Source organism: Gekko japonicus, unplaced genomic scaffold (genome assembly GCF_001447785.1).
Source record: "Gekko japonicus isolate JY-2015 unplaced genomic scaffold, Gekko_japonicus_V1.1 scaffold3461, whole genome shotgun sequence".
In the NCBI taxonomy this organism is placed as follows: domain Eukaryota; kingdom Metazoa; phylum Chordata; class Lepidosauria; order Squamata; family Gekkonidae; genus Gekko; species Gekko japonicus.
The window spans coordinates 124974-138839 of record NW_015171605.1 but is presented as its reverse complement, the minus strand read 5'-3'; the positions used below and the strand labels follow the sequence as shown (position 1 = coordinate 138839).

The window sequence follows — 13866 nt, the reverse complement described above, 5'->3', positions numbered from 1 at the left end:
TCCAATCTCTTCTTTTTGGGAATCCAGGATCCCTGCCCTCAATATGTCCTTTTAAAGAATGGGTACAGATGCGGCAGTTCCCAAAGATATGGAAAGATGCTTTTCTTTGGAGGAGTGGGGGAGGGAAGCCCGGATAGAACACAACGGCCTTATTATATTATTTGAAAACCTTCTGCTTCGACTCAAGTCTTGTTTTAGAGACCCTCTTCCCCAGTCAAATGATTTATCAGGACAACAAGGAAGACAGACACCGTGTTGGTGCGATACAAGGCAGTTTTATTGATACGCTTCCCTTGATCACCGTATATAAAACTGATAATCCTCTAATATATAATAGTATTAAATACGTAGTAAGATTGTCCTCTGTGCATGTCAGTATCTTTAAGGCAGCTTTTTCAGTCCCTCCTCAAAGGGGACAGCGAGTCACCCATCTCCACCTCCGCAGCCTTGCTCACACCTTCACCTGCAGAGCTTGCTGGGGGGAGGGCCCAGTTATCCCTACCCTCCCGCGACATCCTTCCACCCACCCCCCCTTCCCAAAAAATACTTATCTATTAAAGTTTATTGCGACTAAGCTTCAAAGTGTTTGGTGGCGCCTCTGCCTTCAGCCACCGGGAGAAAACACTGCACGCAGCACCCAAATAAATAAGAAAACGAAAGGCCGTTGAGAAGAAATCTGCCTTCATAAGGAAGTGGCTCCACCAGGGACCCGCTCTGCAAAGGACGTCGTCGTGCACTGACGGGCTGCGAAGGCAGCGTCTCCCCGTCCTCCGATCGCTCGCGGCTTTATTTCCCGGCGGAGCGACGGGGCAAGGGTACCTCTGCAGGGCAGCGCCCAAGAGGACGTTCTGACCCTTGAGAGGTATGGCTGGCGCACCCCGAATGGGATCTTCGGCGTCCCGCCAGGAATAACCCTCTTGTGGAGCTGGCCCGAGCAAGGACACAATGCCCGTTTGGGGATCCTGCAGCCGCAAAATGGGCAGGCCTTTCTTTCGGCAAGATACGGCTAATGGGGATTGTCCAGACCAGGATGGAGAAAGACAGGTCTTTGGCTGCCGCGGAATGCTTAGAGACAGACAGCATGGGGGCAGTTTTGGAAATCCAAATGTCAGTGAAATTTAAAGGGGAGGTGGGGCGTTCCACCAGATATCGAAGCTGTAGTGTCATCTGCAAAGGCAGAAGCCAGCAGTGCAACCTACACGGCGAGTAAACATGAACTTTATATTAGATTCAGGCGGGTAGCCGTGTTGGTCTGAAGCAGCGGAGCAAAGTTTGAGTCCGATTGGCACCTTTAAGACCAACAAATTCTGGACCTAAGCTTTCGTGTGTCTCTGAAGAATTGTACCTGCACCCGAAAGCTTACACCCAGCATCAAACTTTTGTTGGCCTTGAAGGTGCCGCTGGACTCAAACTTCATTTTATGAACTTTATAAGTGTTCGTTCCTCCTCTTCTCTCTCCTCCCCTAGCACAAGACGGCCCTAGTGAAAACGGAAGGCAAAGTCGCTGGGGAAAGGGGCGAAAGCAAGCAGCATTGATGGCTAGCAAAGCCCACTCCAAAACGCGATCCTTCGTCGATTAGAAAAGAACTGACCTAGCATCCTGGTAACAGCCTGAAAGAATTGCTATGTAAAAAGCAACCAAGATGGATGAACTGCAACTCTGGGTTCTTTTCGACCCCCAGGATCACTAACTTCAGGCGGAAAAGGGTCCTCGCCCTTATTATAAAGCTTCCTGGAGGTAACATGAAGGTGAGAAATGGCCTTGTACGGCTGGCCCCACGGAGGAAGGCGGGGGTGAGCGGCCACGGAGTCGTGAAGCGAGTGGGTAGCGCCCCCTTCCCACCACGGAGGCCCGAGGGAGAGCCCGCTGGTCTAGCTAGCGGACAATTCGCTCCGCTGCAGGTGCTCACGGAGACTGGGGGGGGGAGCGCGGTCAACAAGATTCCCTTTTTGCTTCAGGAGGAGGAAGGAGGCCCAACTTGTCTCACACCTGCTGAGCCTGCTACCAAAGCACGGGGCGGAACCAGCTACAAGCTCCCAGTCCTGCCCCACCCTACGAAGACACATCGCCTGCAATTACTTCGGCACCTGGGCTGCTTCCTTGTTAAGGTTTGGAAGTGCAAAGGAAAAGGAAAAATGCGCTCACTCGGATCCTAGGCGACGGCCTTTCTTTCCCACGACTCCAAAGGTTTATAAAGCGTCCCAGCCTGCCTTGACTCTGTACCTCCTTTCACGAAACGAGAGCCCGGCAGCTCACCGCCGAAAGATCGGACCCCGATCGCTTCTCCCGCCGGCTCCCTCCCCACCGAGAGGCGAGCCTCGGCAAGACAACCGGCAGGCCGCTTCCCCCAGCAGTCCGAGAGCGTACTGCAGAAATAGTTTTAGGGGAGATGCGGCATTCCCCAGAAGAACCAGAGGGTGCAACGGCACACGCCCCGTTCTGCCTGCCTGCTCATCTGCTTTGACCCGTGTTTTGACGGCGGGCTCGACGACCTCTGTCGGGCACCCGCAAGTCCCCCTCTGGAAAAAAGTGCTGGTGTCTTGACCTGTGCCGTGTTGCCCTTCCAGGCCGTCCCTCACTGGATGGAGCAAGAGGCGGATTCCCCGAAGCAACAGGAGCAAGGCGAGGACGAGATGGGCTTGGGAGGGATGAGGTCGAGGTCCTCGTCGTCCGGGACTTCATCCAGGTGATATCCGTCCTGCAGCAGCTGACGGTTGAGATCCTGGTTCACCTGGGAAACGGAAGAGGAGGTGAAGGCACTGGCCGGCAAGGGAATTCGCTGTCTGGGACAGACCGGGCTGTACCTGGATCTTCCCAGCGGCTTTCATGGGGAGGAGAAAGGAGACAGCCCTTCACTCCAATGTGCATTTGTTAACCGAAACCTGCACGCTACCCTGGATCCCCAAGCTCAGGGGTCCCCAACCCGGCGTCCGTGGGCGCCACCTTTCCCGGTGCCTGCCTAGTGTTTTTACCCAAGGATCAGGTCAGGTCACTGGAGATTTGACTGGCCGTGTAGATTTTTAACAATCCTGCACTGCCGCCACGGCACAAAGATTTGCACAGGGCGAATGGAGGTAAGCTGCGGCAGCTATTTTGTGGCAGCTATTTTGTGGCTTCCTCCACCGCACTGTGCCAGGATTCCAAAGTTGCCCACTGGGTCAAAAAGGCTGGGGACCCCTGTCCAAGCTGTCACTTAGATAAGCGAGATTTTTACCCATTACAGGATGAGCAACTGCACAGGAGTAGTTTCAATGCGTGGAATCATGGGGTTAGTTTAAAGGTAAAGGTTCCCTTGCTCGAAAGCCAGTCGAATCCGACTCTAGGGTTGCGGTGCTCATCTCCGTTTCCAAGCTGAAGAGCCAGCGCTGTCCGAAGACGTTTCCGTGGTCATGTGGCCGGCATGACTAAACACCAAGGCGCACGGAACGCTGTTACCTTCCCACCAAAGTGGTACCTATTTATCTACTTGCAATTTCTTGCTTTCGAACTGCTGGGTTGGCAGGAGCTGGAACTAGAGTTTAGTTTAAATAGTTAAATAAATAAATAAATAGTTAAATAAAAATAAATAAATAAAATAGTTAAAATAGTTTACTTATTTATAAAACCTACTATCGGCTATTTCTAGATCAAAAGTTAACGAAGACCTACCCTACGGTGTATTTGCCCCCTTTAGCCAACAGTATTTAAACGCTAGTAAAATTTAGATACGGACTGGAAAGTTTCCCCAGCGAACCTACAGAAAAGATTCAGACTTACCTCTGCAGAGGAGTAGCCAGAAGAACACCGGGATTCCAGCTCCCCGTCACTAGAAGAACGGTGAGAGTCAAAGAGAGCCACAGGACGTGTCTTAGTATCTTGGTGGTGGTGGAAAGGGCTGTCAAGTTAACAGCCCGATTATGGTGAACCCCGTAGGATTGTCAAGGCAAGAGACGCACAGAGGTGGTTTGCCATGGCCTGCCTCTGCACAGCAACCCTGGACTTCCTTGGTGGTCTCCCAATCCAAGTGCCAACCAGGGCTGACCCTGCTTAGCTTGTGAGTTCTGATGAGATCCGGCTAGCCTGGGCCATCCAGTTCAGGGATCTTAGCATCCTGAGCACATGAAGCTGCCTTATACTGAATCAGGCCAATGGCCCATCGAGGTCAGTATTGTCTCTGCAGACTGGCATCAGTTCTCAGCGCCGGGGATTGAACCTGAGATCTTCTGCGTGCAAAGCGGATACTCTTCCACTGAGCCAGAGTCTCAGGTCAAGGTCTTTCCCATCACCTACTACCTGGTCCTTTTAACTGGAGATGCCGGGGATTGAACCTGGGACCTTCTGTGTGCCAAGCAGATGCTCTTCCACTGAGCCAGGGTCTCAGGTCCAGGTCTTTCCCGTCACCCACTACCTGGTCCTTTTTGAAAACTAGAGATGCCGGGGATTGAACCTGGGACCTTCTGTGTGCCAAGCAGATGCTCTTCCACTGAGCCAGGGTCTCAGGTCCAGGTCTTTCCCGTCACCCACTACCTGGTCCTTTTTTAAAACTGGAGATGCCGGGGATTGAACCTGGGACCTTCTACTACCTGGTCCTTTGAACTGGAGATGCTGGGGATTGAACCTGGGACCTTCTGCACGCCAAGCATCTTATCACTGAGCCACAGTCCCTGCCTTTACTGTTTCCAATTTGCCAATAAGTTAGAGGACTTTGTGCTGGACCAGGGAACCACCCCTAACGGGAACTCCTTGGCTTTTCCCCACCTCCACGCCCCAAAGAGGTCCCAGCTCAGCCCTCACCTGTCTGACTCCAAGCACACCAGGGTATCGTCCGAGGTCTGACTGAGAGCGGCATAGCCCTTATTGAACTTCACCGACCTGGAGGAAGAGAAGCAGACGTCAACATGAAGCAGCCAGGTGGGGTTGGGAGGACAGGAAGAGAATGCAGCAGGGAGAAGGCGCCGGGAGAATAGTGTGGGTCCAGGGCTCAGCGTACTATATTTGGACGCAGAAGGCTGACGTTCTAATCCCAGTCTGCTGCAGGAAGTGGTGATGGCTACAAACATAAGACAGCTTCCAGAGGATACTGGATAAATATACAGAGCAGAGGCCCATGAGTGACCATCAGTTACAAGTAGAGACGTGAAAGCCCGGAGAAAAACTGAAAAAAATCGGGGGGGAAACCGGTTTTCCCACATTTTTTTCCTGAAGCCTTTTTGTTTGCCAGAGTGGGAGGGCTTCTGGAGTTCTGGCCCCACCGGTGGTCCTCCTGATGGCACCTGGGTTTTGGCCACTGTGTGACACAGAGTGTTGGACTGGATGGGCCACTGGCTTGATCCAACATGGCTTCTCTTATGTTCTTATGTCTGGGGCAGTGATGCTCTGCCTGCTTGGAGCTTGGGGGGCCAGAGTGGGAGGGCTTCTGGAGTTCTGGCCCCACCGGTGGTCCTCCTGATGGCACCTGGGTTTTGGCCACTGTGTGACACAGAGTGTTGGACTGGATGGGCCACTGGCTTGATCCAACATGGCTTCTCTTATGTTCTTATGTCTGGGGCAGTGATGCTCTGCCTGCTTGGAGCTTGGGGGGCCAGAGTGGGAGGGCTTCTGGAGTTCTGGCCCCACCGGTGGTCCTCCTGATGGCACCTGGGTTTTGGCCACTGTGTGACACAGAGCGTTGGACTGGATGGGCCACTGGCTTGATCCAACATGGCTTCTCTTATGTTCTTATGTCTGGGGCAGTGATGCTCTGCCTGCTTGGAGCTTGGGGGGCCAGAGTGGGAGGGCTTCTGGAGTTCTGGCCCCACTAGTGGACCTCCTGATGGCACCTGGGTTTTGGCCACTGTGTGACACAGAGCGTTGGACTGGATGGGCCACTGGCTTGTTCCAACATGGCTTCTCTTATGTTCTTATGTCTGGGGCAGTGATGCTCAGTGTTCTTGGTGCTTGGGGGGGGGAGCAACAGTGGGAAGGCTTCTGGAGTTCGGGCCCCGCTGGTGAACCTCCTGATTACACCTGAGTTTTGGCCACTCTGTGACACAGGGTGTTGGACCAGATGCGCCACTGACCTGATCCAACATGGCTTCTCTGATATTCTTATGTTCAGGCCAGTGTTCTGTATTCTTGGTGCTGGGGGGGGCGGGTAACAGTGGGAGAGCTGCTGCCGTTCAGGCCCTGCTGGTGGACCTCCTGATGGTCCTTGGGTTTTTCCCACTGTGTGACACAGAGTGTTGGACTGGATGGGCCAATGGCCTGATCCAACATGGCTTCTCTGATATTCTTATGTCCAGGCCAGTGATGTTCTGTATTCTTGGTGCTGGGGGGTGGGGGGGGTGGGTAACAGTGGGAGAGCTGCTGGCGTTCAGGCCCCGCTGGTGGACCTCCTGATGGCCCCTGGGTTTTGGCCACTGTGTGACACAGAGTGTTGGACTGGATGGGCCTTTGGCCTGATCCAACAGGGCTTCTCTGATGTTCAGCTGGGACAGGTCCCTTGGGCAAAGCTGCTTCCGCTTAAGTGGGCGCACCTTGCAGGCTTACTGCTTGACAAATCAAGTGACAAAGCCTTTGGGGTACCACAGGGGAGAAGAGCTGCAGACCACTACATAAAAAGGATTATCCGTGTGGAGCTGTAAATACTTTACAGGACATTGAAGTACCAAAAAGGGTCAGAAACACTCTCTGTACCATTTCACTAACACTTTTTTTTTAAAAAGCAGGAGCAGAGATCCACAGGACGTTCGCTTCCGCACCCAGTAGCAATTTCTACAGCAGCACGATGCGGCAAGGAAAGGCGCCGAGCCCTGTGTAGCATCACCTCAACTGACAGAGATGCTTTGCAGTATTCATCTCACGCACTCTGTAGGGCGGGCAATGGGGGGGGGGTTGTCAGTGTAGTGTGGTGGTTAAGATTGTTGTTGGGCTAGTATCTGGGAGAGCCAGGTTCGAATCCCCACTCGTGCCATGAAGGCTCGCCGGGTGACCTTGGGCCGGTCAGACTCTCTCACCCTGATCTACCTCGCAGGGTCGTTGTGGGGATAAAATGGAGGCGTAGGAGAACGGCAGAAGCCGCTTTGGGTGAGAAAGGCGGGACATAAATCAATTAAATAAATAAATAATGAGGAGGAGGAGGAGGAGGAAATTGGATTTAAACCCTGCCCTTCACTACCCGAAGGAGTCTCAGAGCAGCTTGCAGTCCTTTTCCCTCTCCCTTCCCCTCCCCACAACAGACACCCTGTGAGGTAGGTGGGGCTGAGAGAGCTCTGACAGAAATGGCTCTTTTTCAAGAACAGCTGTGCCAGAACTACGGCTTGCCCAAGGTCGTCCAGCAGCTGCAAGTGGAGGAGTGGGGAATCAAACCTGGTTCTCCCAGAACAGAGTCTGCGCACTTATGTTGGAGACAGGCAGACTATAAATGAAGGAAAATATATATTTTTAAAGGGCATCAGTTACTGTGATGGTCTGTCTCACGACAGCGGTGAGCTCTGGTCATTCGGCAGCCGGAGATTCTCTATTTCATCCCTAAGTCCTTCCTGGGCGACTCTCCCCAGCCCCATTCCCCATTCAGAGGATAATAAAGGAAGGAGGACTTTGACCTCTTGGCTGCCGGGTTGGGTTGTTGCCGGGTGGTTCCCCCGAGCACACCTTTCCGCCGCAGCATCGCCTTCGCCATCTCCCGATGCTTCTCTGCAACCCAAAACAGCAACATAAAAGTGAGAAGACCGGCCTTCAGGGTTTGCCAGCCTCCAGGTTATTTATTTATTCATATCAATTCATAACCCACCCTCCCCGCGAACGGGCTTAGGGCGGCGTACAGATGGGGCCAATGCCCAATGCATAAAACATTAAAACTGCATTTTAAAAACATTCAATACAAACATAAGTGTTCACCACAACAACTAACAAGGGAACAGATGACGTCATCGGGATGGTATCCTTAGTGGCCACAGCTCCACGCAGTGCCACCATTTTAGCGCTCACGGCGAGTTGGTAATAAAGGGCTAGGGCAGATAGTAGTAGTCACAGACAGATGGTAACAGTCGTGGCGGCTCCTACTCAAACGCCTGGCGGAAGAGCTCCGTCTTGCAGGGCCTGCGGAACTGTGCAGGGTCCCGCAGGGCCCGGATCTCCTCTGGGAGCTCATTCCACCAGGTAGGAGCCGCCCCCGAAAAAGCCCTAGCCCTAGTCGCCACTAGTCTGGCCTCTTTGGGACCTGGAACCACCAGGAGATGTTTAGTCCCGGGCCGTAGTGCTCGTTGGGGAACATATGGGGAGAGGCGGTGGTATGTCGGACCCTGGCCATCTAGGGCTTTAAAGGTAAGAACCAGCACTCTGAAGCGAATCTGGTATGCTGTCGGTAGCCAGTGCAGCGCTTTCAGCACAGGCTGGATGTGTGCCCCCCTAGGAACACCCATCAACAGCCTGGCTGCAGCATTCTGCAATGCTGCAGAACAACAAATGCAACAAACACACGGGAAACACGACAAGGCTGAGCAAAACGTGGAAAATACTGTGCAAACACAAAGGGCACGATTCTAATATACTACTATAGCGTCATTAATTAAATCATACTTATCATCAGGGGTAATTTCGTAGAAAAAGAGGTGCAGGAGCTCATTAGCATAACTCATTTGCATACGCCACACCCCCTGACATCACTGGAAGTGTGTCAGAAGGCAACACCCATCACTCAGGCTCCACTGGACTGTTTTGGATTGCTAGCTATTGGGGGGGAAGGAACCTGCAGATCTGTCCTCGCAGAGGAAGGAGAGCTTGTACCTGAATAAAACTTGGTCTTAAAGGTGCCACTGGACTGTTTTGGACTGGGGGGCCGGGCTCTGCAACTTACCTGGCTGCTTCTTGCTCTGACTGAGGGCTGCTGGGAGCAGGGGGTGGAGCTTGTTGCATGTGCCCGCCCCCTGGGCTCTTTACTGCCGGAGCTCCGCTCCTGTGCGCTCCTGCAGGAAATGACCCCTGCTTATCATATACAATAAAGACCCTAGTATAACCTGATTATTATAATTAACAACAACAGTATAGAGATACAATAAATATAACAATATTCAATCTTGAAAATGCCCAAAGTTACAGAGACGAATACGCAGGCAAGGTTCAACGTTGTGACAGATTTGCTTCAAAGAAGAGACGTGGCAAATGTCATGCCGGCTGTCTTGCTCTCAAACAGGACGCTGCAACACGCCTCCCAGGCAAAAATTGTGCGTTTCGAGAGATTCTTCTTCCAGCAAATTATTTATCCTGGAACCAAAGCTCACAAATGCTACAGTGCGCAAGTCAGAAAATTCTCCGTGTGGCTTCTCCGGTTCTCCAGGTTATACTAGGTGTACTTTATTGTATACGATAAGTATGTGATTTAATGAATGAATGAAGCTAGAGTGGTATATTAGAACTGTGTGCTTTGGTTTTGTTTGCACGGTATTGCCCACGTTTTGCTTAACCTCCGGGTTAACATTTGGAAATCTCCCTCTTCGTGCTGATCCAAACAAAGTAAGGAAAGCTATCCCAAATGCTTTCATTTATTTAAAATTATTTGGCAGAGAATTCGACATGTTAATGACGGTCTGGGCCTGGCTGGGGCGATGGCACGTGTGCCCGCAGAGAGGGCTCTGAGTGCCACCCACCCTCTGCCACCCGTGCGGTATGTTCTCCACCACTGCTCTAGGGCATCGTACCCTGCCGAAGCCCCTCCCCTCCCTGGGCTCCGCCCCCAAAACCTCTAGGTTTTTCCCAACCCAAATCTGGCAACCCTAACTGCTTTGCATAAGCGCCCTCTGTCCTCTACAGGGCTTATCTTTATTACCCGGAGACCGCTTAAAGAGTCAACTGTCCATAGCTCTGTTGACACCAGACCGATCTCTGAAAAATTCAGTTCCCTCACCGGCTCACGTGAGGGCTGGTGATGTTCCACCCCAATAGGATCCCAGCGGAGATTAGGGGAACAGGAGATGACGTGCGCACCCTGGCTTTGGACTTACGTAGCTTGTCTTGAATAGACGGCGTTTTGCTCATGAGGTACGGCCCCTTTCTTTCCAACGAGGCTTCCCGGCTTCCCTTCTTGTCTCTCTGCCCCTGCTTGGAGGGAAGCCACAAGTTCATGGGAAGTTCCAATCGGACACCCCTTTCCTTCCTTTCCACTTCCTTTACCTTTTTACAAGACTTAAAAGAAGAAGAGGAAGAAGAGATTGGATTTATACCCCGCCATTCACTACCCGAAGGAGTCTCAGAGCGGCTCACAAACTCCTTTCCTTTTCCCTCCCCACAACAGACACCCTGGGAGGTAAAAGAAGAAGAAGAGATTGGATTTATACCCCGCCCTTCACTACCCAAAGGTGTCTCAGAGCGGCTCACAAACTCCTTTCCCTCCCCCTCCCCACCATAGACACCCTGGGAGGTAAAAGAAGAAGAGATTGGGTTTATACCCCGCCCTTCACTACCCAAAGGTGTCTCAGAGCGGCTCGCAAACTCCTTTCCCTTCCCCACAACAGACACCCTGTGAGGTAGGTGGGGCTGAGAGAGCTCTCAGAGAAGAAGGAGGAGGAGGAGGGATTTATACCTCGCCCTTCACTGCCCGAAGGAGTCTTAGAGCGGCTGACAATCTCCTTTCCCTTCCCCTCCCCACAACAGACACCCTGTGAGGTGGGTGGGGCTGAGAGAGCTCTCCCGAGAACTGCTCCTGAGAGAACAGCTGACACAACTTGTGACTGACCCAAGGTCACACTGGCAGCTGCATGTGGAGGAGTGGGGAATCAACCCCGGTTTTCCCAGATTAGAGTCTGCGCTCCTAACCACTACACCAAACTGGCTCTCTCAGAGTGGCAGAGGTCCCCAACGTGGTCCCCATGGGCGCCGGGGCGCCCGCCAAGTATTGTGAGAAAGTGGGCGGGGCCCAGTGGGGCTTTTTGCTCAGCAAGGCTTCTGATTGGCCACTGAAGATCTGATGGGCTGTGGAGATATCTAAGAGCATTGCTTCGCCAGGAGCTACCTCCACCGCACAGGGAACTTTACCGTGCGACTGAAGGTTAAGTTGTGGCAGCCATTTGATTGATTGATTGATTGATTGATTGATTGCATTCTTATCCCGCCCTCTCCGCGAACAGGCCCAGGGCGGCTTACATTGATCGGTACAGTGTACCAAGTCTACATAAAACATTTTAAAAACAATCATACAATTAAAGTGCTCGCAGTAATAGTAGTTCCTTCATTAAGATAAGGCGGCGTGTTTTAAAATGCAACAGCAAAGTTCCCGACTCAGCGATCGTCCCGTCTCCCGCGACGATGGGGTTCGATCTCCAAGCTGGGGCCAGCCCTTTGCCACAGATGTTAATAATAGGGGTAGTTGGTGCTAGTGGTGGGTGGCTCCTAGTTGAAGGCCTGGTGGAAGAGCTCTGTCTCGCAGGCCCTGCGGAACTGTAAAACGTCCCGCAGGGCCCTGGTCTCCCCTGGGAGCTCATTCCACCGGTAAGGAACCACCACTGAAAAGGCCCTGGCCCTAGTAATGGCGAGCCTGGCATCCTTAGGGCCCAGAATAATGAATCGATGTTGTGACCCTGACCGTAGTGCTCTCTGGGGTATGTATGGGGAAAGGCAGTCCCTCAGGTATGTCGGACCCTGGCCATATAGGGCTTTAAAGGTAAGCACCATCACCTTGAAGCGAATCCGGTATGCTATTGGCAGCCAGTGCAGTATCTTCAGCGCAGGTCGGGTGTGCTCCCATGGAGGGAGACCCATCAAAAGCCTGGCTGTGGCGTTCTGCACTAGCTGCAGCTTCCGGATTTGCGACAAGGGCAGCCCCACGTAGAGAGTGTTACAGTAGTCTAATCTCGAGGTGACCATCACATGGATCGCTGTAGCCAGGTCATCGCAATCGAGGAAGGGAACTAACTGCCGGATGAGCCGAAGGTGGTAAAAGGCCAACTTAGCAGTGGCTGCTACCTGGGCCTCCATTGTTAAGGAGGGATCCAGGAGTACTCCCAAACTCCTAACCTCCGGCGCTGGCACTAACTGTGCCCCATCGAAGGTTGGGAGCAGGATCCCCATCCCCAAAACCGCCCCGACTCAGGCACAGGACCTCCGTCTTTGCCGGGTTTAGCTTCAGCCGACTCGGTTTGAGCCAACCAGCCACAGCTTGCAGTACCTGGTCCAGATCTTCCAGTCCGGAGTCCGACTGGCCGCCCAACATCAGACAGAGCTGGGTGTCATCAGCGTACTGGTGACAACCCAGCCCATACCTCCGAGCAATCTGGGCAAGAGGGCACAGGTAGATGTTAAATAACATCGCGGAAAGCACCACCCCCTGAGGCACTCCGCACTCAAGCGGGTGTCTCCTGGAGTGGTGTTCCCCGAGCACCACCCTTTGTCCCCGACCCTGGAGAAAGGAAGGAAGCCACTGCAAGGCAAGCCCCTGTATCCCCACGTCGGCGAGGCGGTGGGTCAGGAACGGATGGTCGACCGTGCTGAACACAGCCGACAGGTCCAACAGCATCAGTACTGCCGAACCGTCCCGATCCAGATGCCTCCGGAGGTCGTCAGTGAGAGCAAACAGCACTGTATCCATCCCGTGTCCCGGGCGAAAGCCGGACTGGAAGGGATCTAATGCGGAAGGGTCATCCTGAAAGCCCTGCAGCTGTATCGCCACCGCCCGGGCGGCTGGCTCCGCCTCCTGACGCAGCCACTGTGTTGTTGGCACACACCCCACACACCGTGCCAGAAGTCCAAAGGTGCCCCCTTGCAGACTCAAAAGGGATGGGGACCCCTGACCTGCAATTTCCTTGGAAAAACTTGTGGGTTTAGTCTCTTTCCGATTCTTTCCGATTCTGAAGCTGTTTCCTGTTCAGATCTGTGATCTTGAGATCCCGAAAATGGCCAGAACAGCTTTTTGGTTGATGTGCCCCTTTGTATGCTTTGGACACGGAACTAACTGCAACTAACTTTGGTGCAGTGGCTTGGTGCGCGGACTCTAATCTGGGAGAACCGGGTTTGATTCCCCACTCCTCCGCTTGCACCTGACTGGATGACCTTGGGCATGTCGTAGTTCTGACAAGAGCTGTCCTTGAAAAAGAGCAGTTTCTGTCAAGAGCTCTCTCAGCCCCACCCACCCCCCGGGGTGTCTGTTGTGGGGAGAGGAAGGGAAAGGAGTTTGTGAGCCACTCTGAGAATAGCTCATGATCTGAACCACAGTCAGCTCCAGGTCTTGTTTTTACTGACTGGATAGAGCTTCTCCATCTTTGACTGCAAATTATATAGTCAATCTGATTTCGATGTTGCCCATCTGGTGATGTCCATGTGTAGAGTCGCCTCTTAGGTTGTTGGGAAAGGGTGTTCACTATGACTGGTGTGTTCTCTTGACAACAAATTGGCATACAGACAATAAAAATAGTTAATAGCAGATGTAAGAACTAAGTTTGAGCCCAGTGGCACTTTTAAGACCAATAGTCTGATTTCTGGGTATAAGTGAGAACTGAGTGATTTAGCATGTGTAATGAGATAAGAAGCCAATATCTCTGTTAAGTCCTGGGGGTTCCATTGTCCTGAGTGTTGTAATAGCTTATAGTTCAGCAGTCTCCTGTCCCAGTCTGTTTCTGAAGTTCCTTTGCAATAAAACAGCTATTTTGAGGTCCCTCACTGAGTGTCCTGGGAGGTTAAAATATTCTCCTACTGGGTTCTCAGTTTTGTGATTTTTAATGTAAGATTTGTGTCCATGTATCCTTTGGCATAGGGTCTGACTTGTTTTTCCTATGTAGAGGACTGAAGGACATTGTTGGCATTTAATGGCATACACAAGGTTAGAAGATGAGCAAGTGAATAAGCCTGAGATGGTGTAGCTGAAATGCACTTAGCAGGAACAGATAAAACATGTCCTAGTAGTTCCGGTGACCATGGGG

General features: G+C 52.5%; 1 protein-coding gene across 1 annotated transcript; it reads right to left on the bottom strand.

The window, feature by feature from the left end:
* Window positions 1–617: 617 nt before the first annotated feature.
* On the bottom strand, window positions 618–12539 carry FAM219B (family with sequence similarity 219 member B). Its single transcript, XM_015419916.1, has 6 exons — window positions 12399–12539; window positions 9961–10054; window positions 7564–7654; window positions 4775–4852; window positions 3758–3806; window positions 618–2732 (listed from the first exon to the last, which is right to left on the bottom strand). Exons 1-6 carry the CDS (start codon window positions 12537–12539, stop codon window positions 2577–2579), a joined length of 609 nt encoding a protein of 202 aa, XP_015275402.1. The 3' UTR covers window positions 618–2576.
* Window positions 12540–13866: the final 1327 nt, after the last annotated feature.

Excerpts from the sequence above, each read along its gene's own strand:
- FAM219B (XM_015419916.1), bottom strand. The coding sequence starts at position 12,539 with ATGGATACAGTGCTGTTTGCTCTCACTGACGACCTCCGGAGGCATCTG. Across the intron at positions 10,055-12,398 it reads TGACCCACCGCCTCGCCGAC|GGGCAGAGAGACAAGAAGGG; the intron begins GTGGGGATACAG and ends CCCTCCAAGCAG. Across the intron at positions 2,733-3,757 it reads CTGGCTACTCCTCTGCAGAG|GTGAACCAGGATCTCAACCG; the intron begins GTAAGTCTGAAT and ends TCCGTTTCCCAG.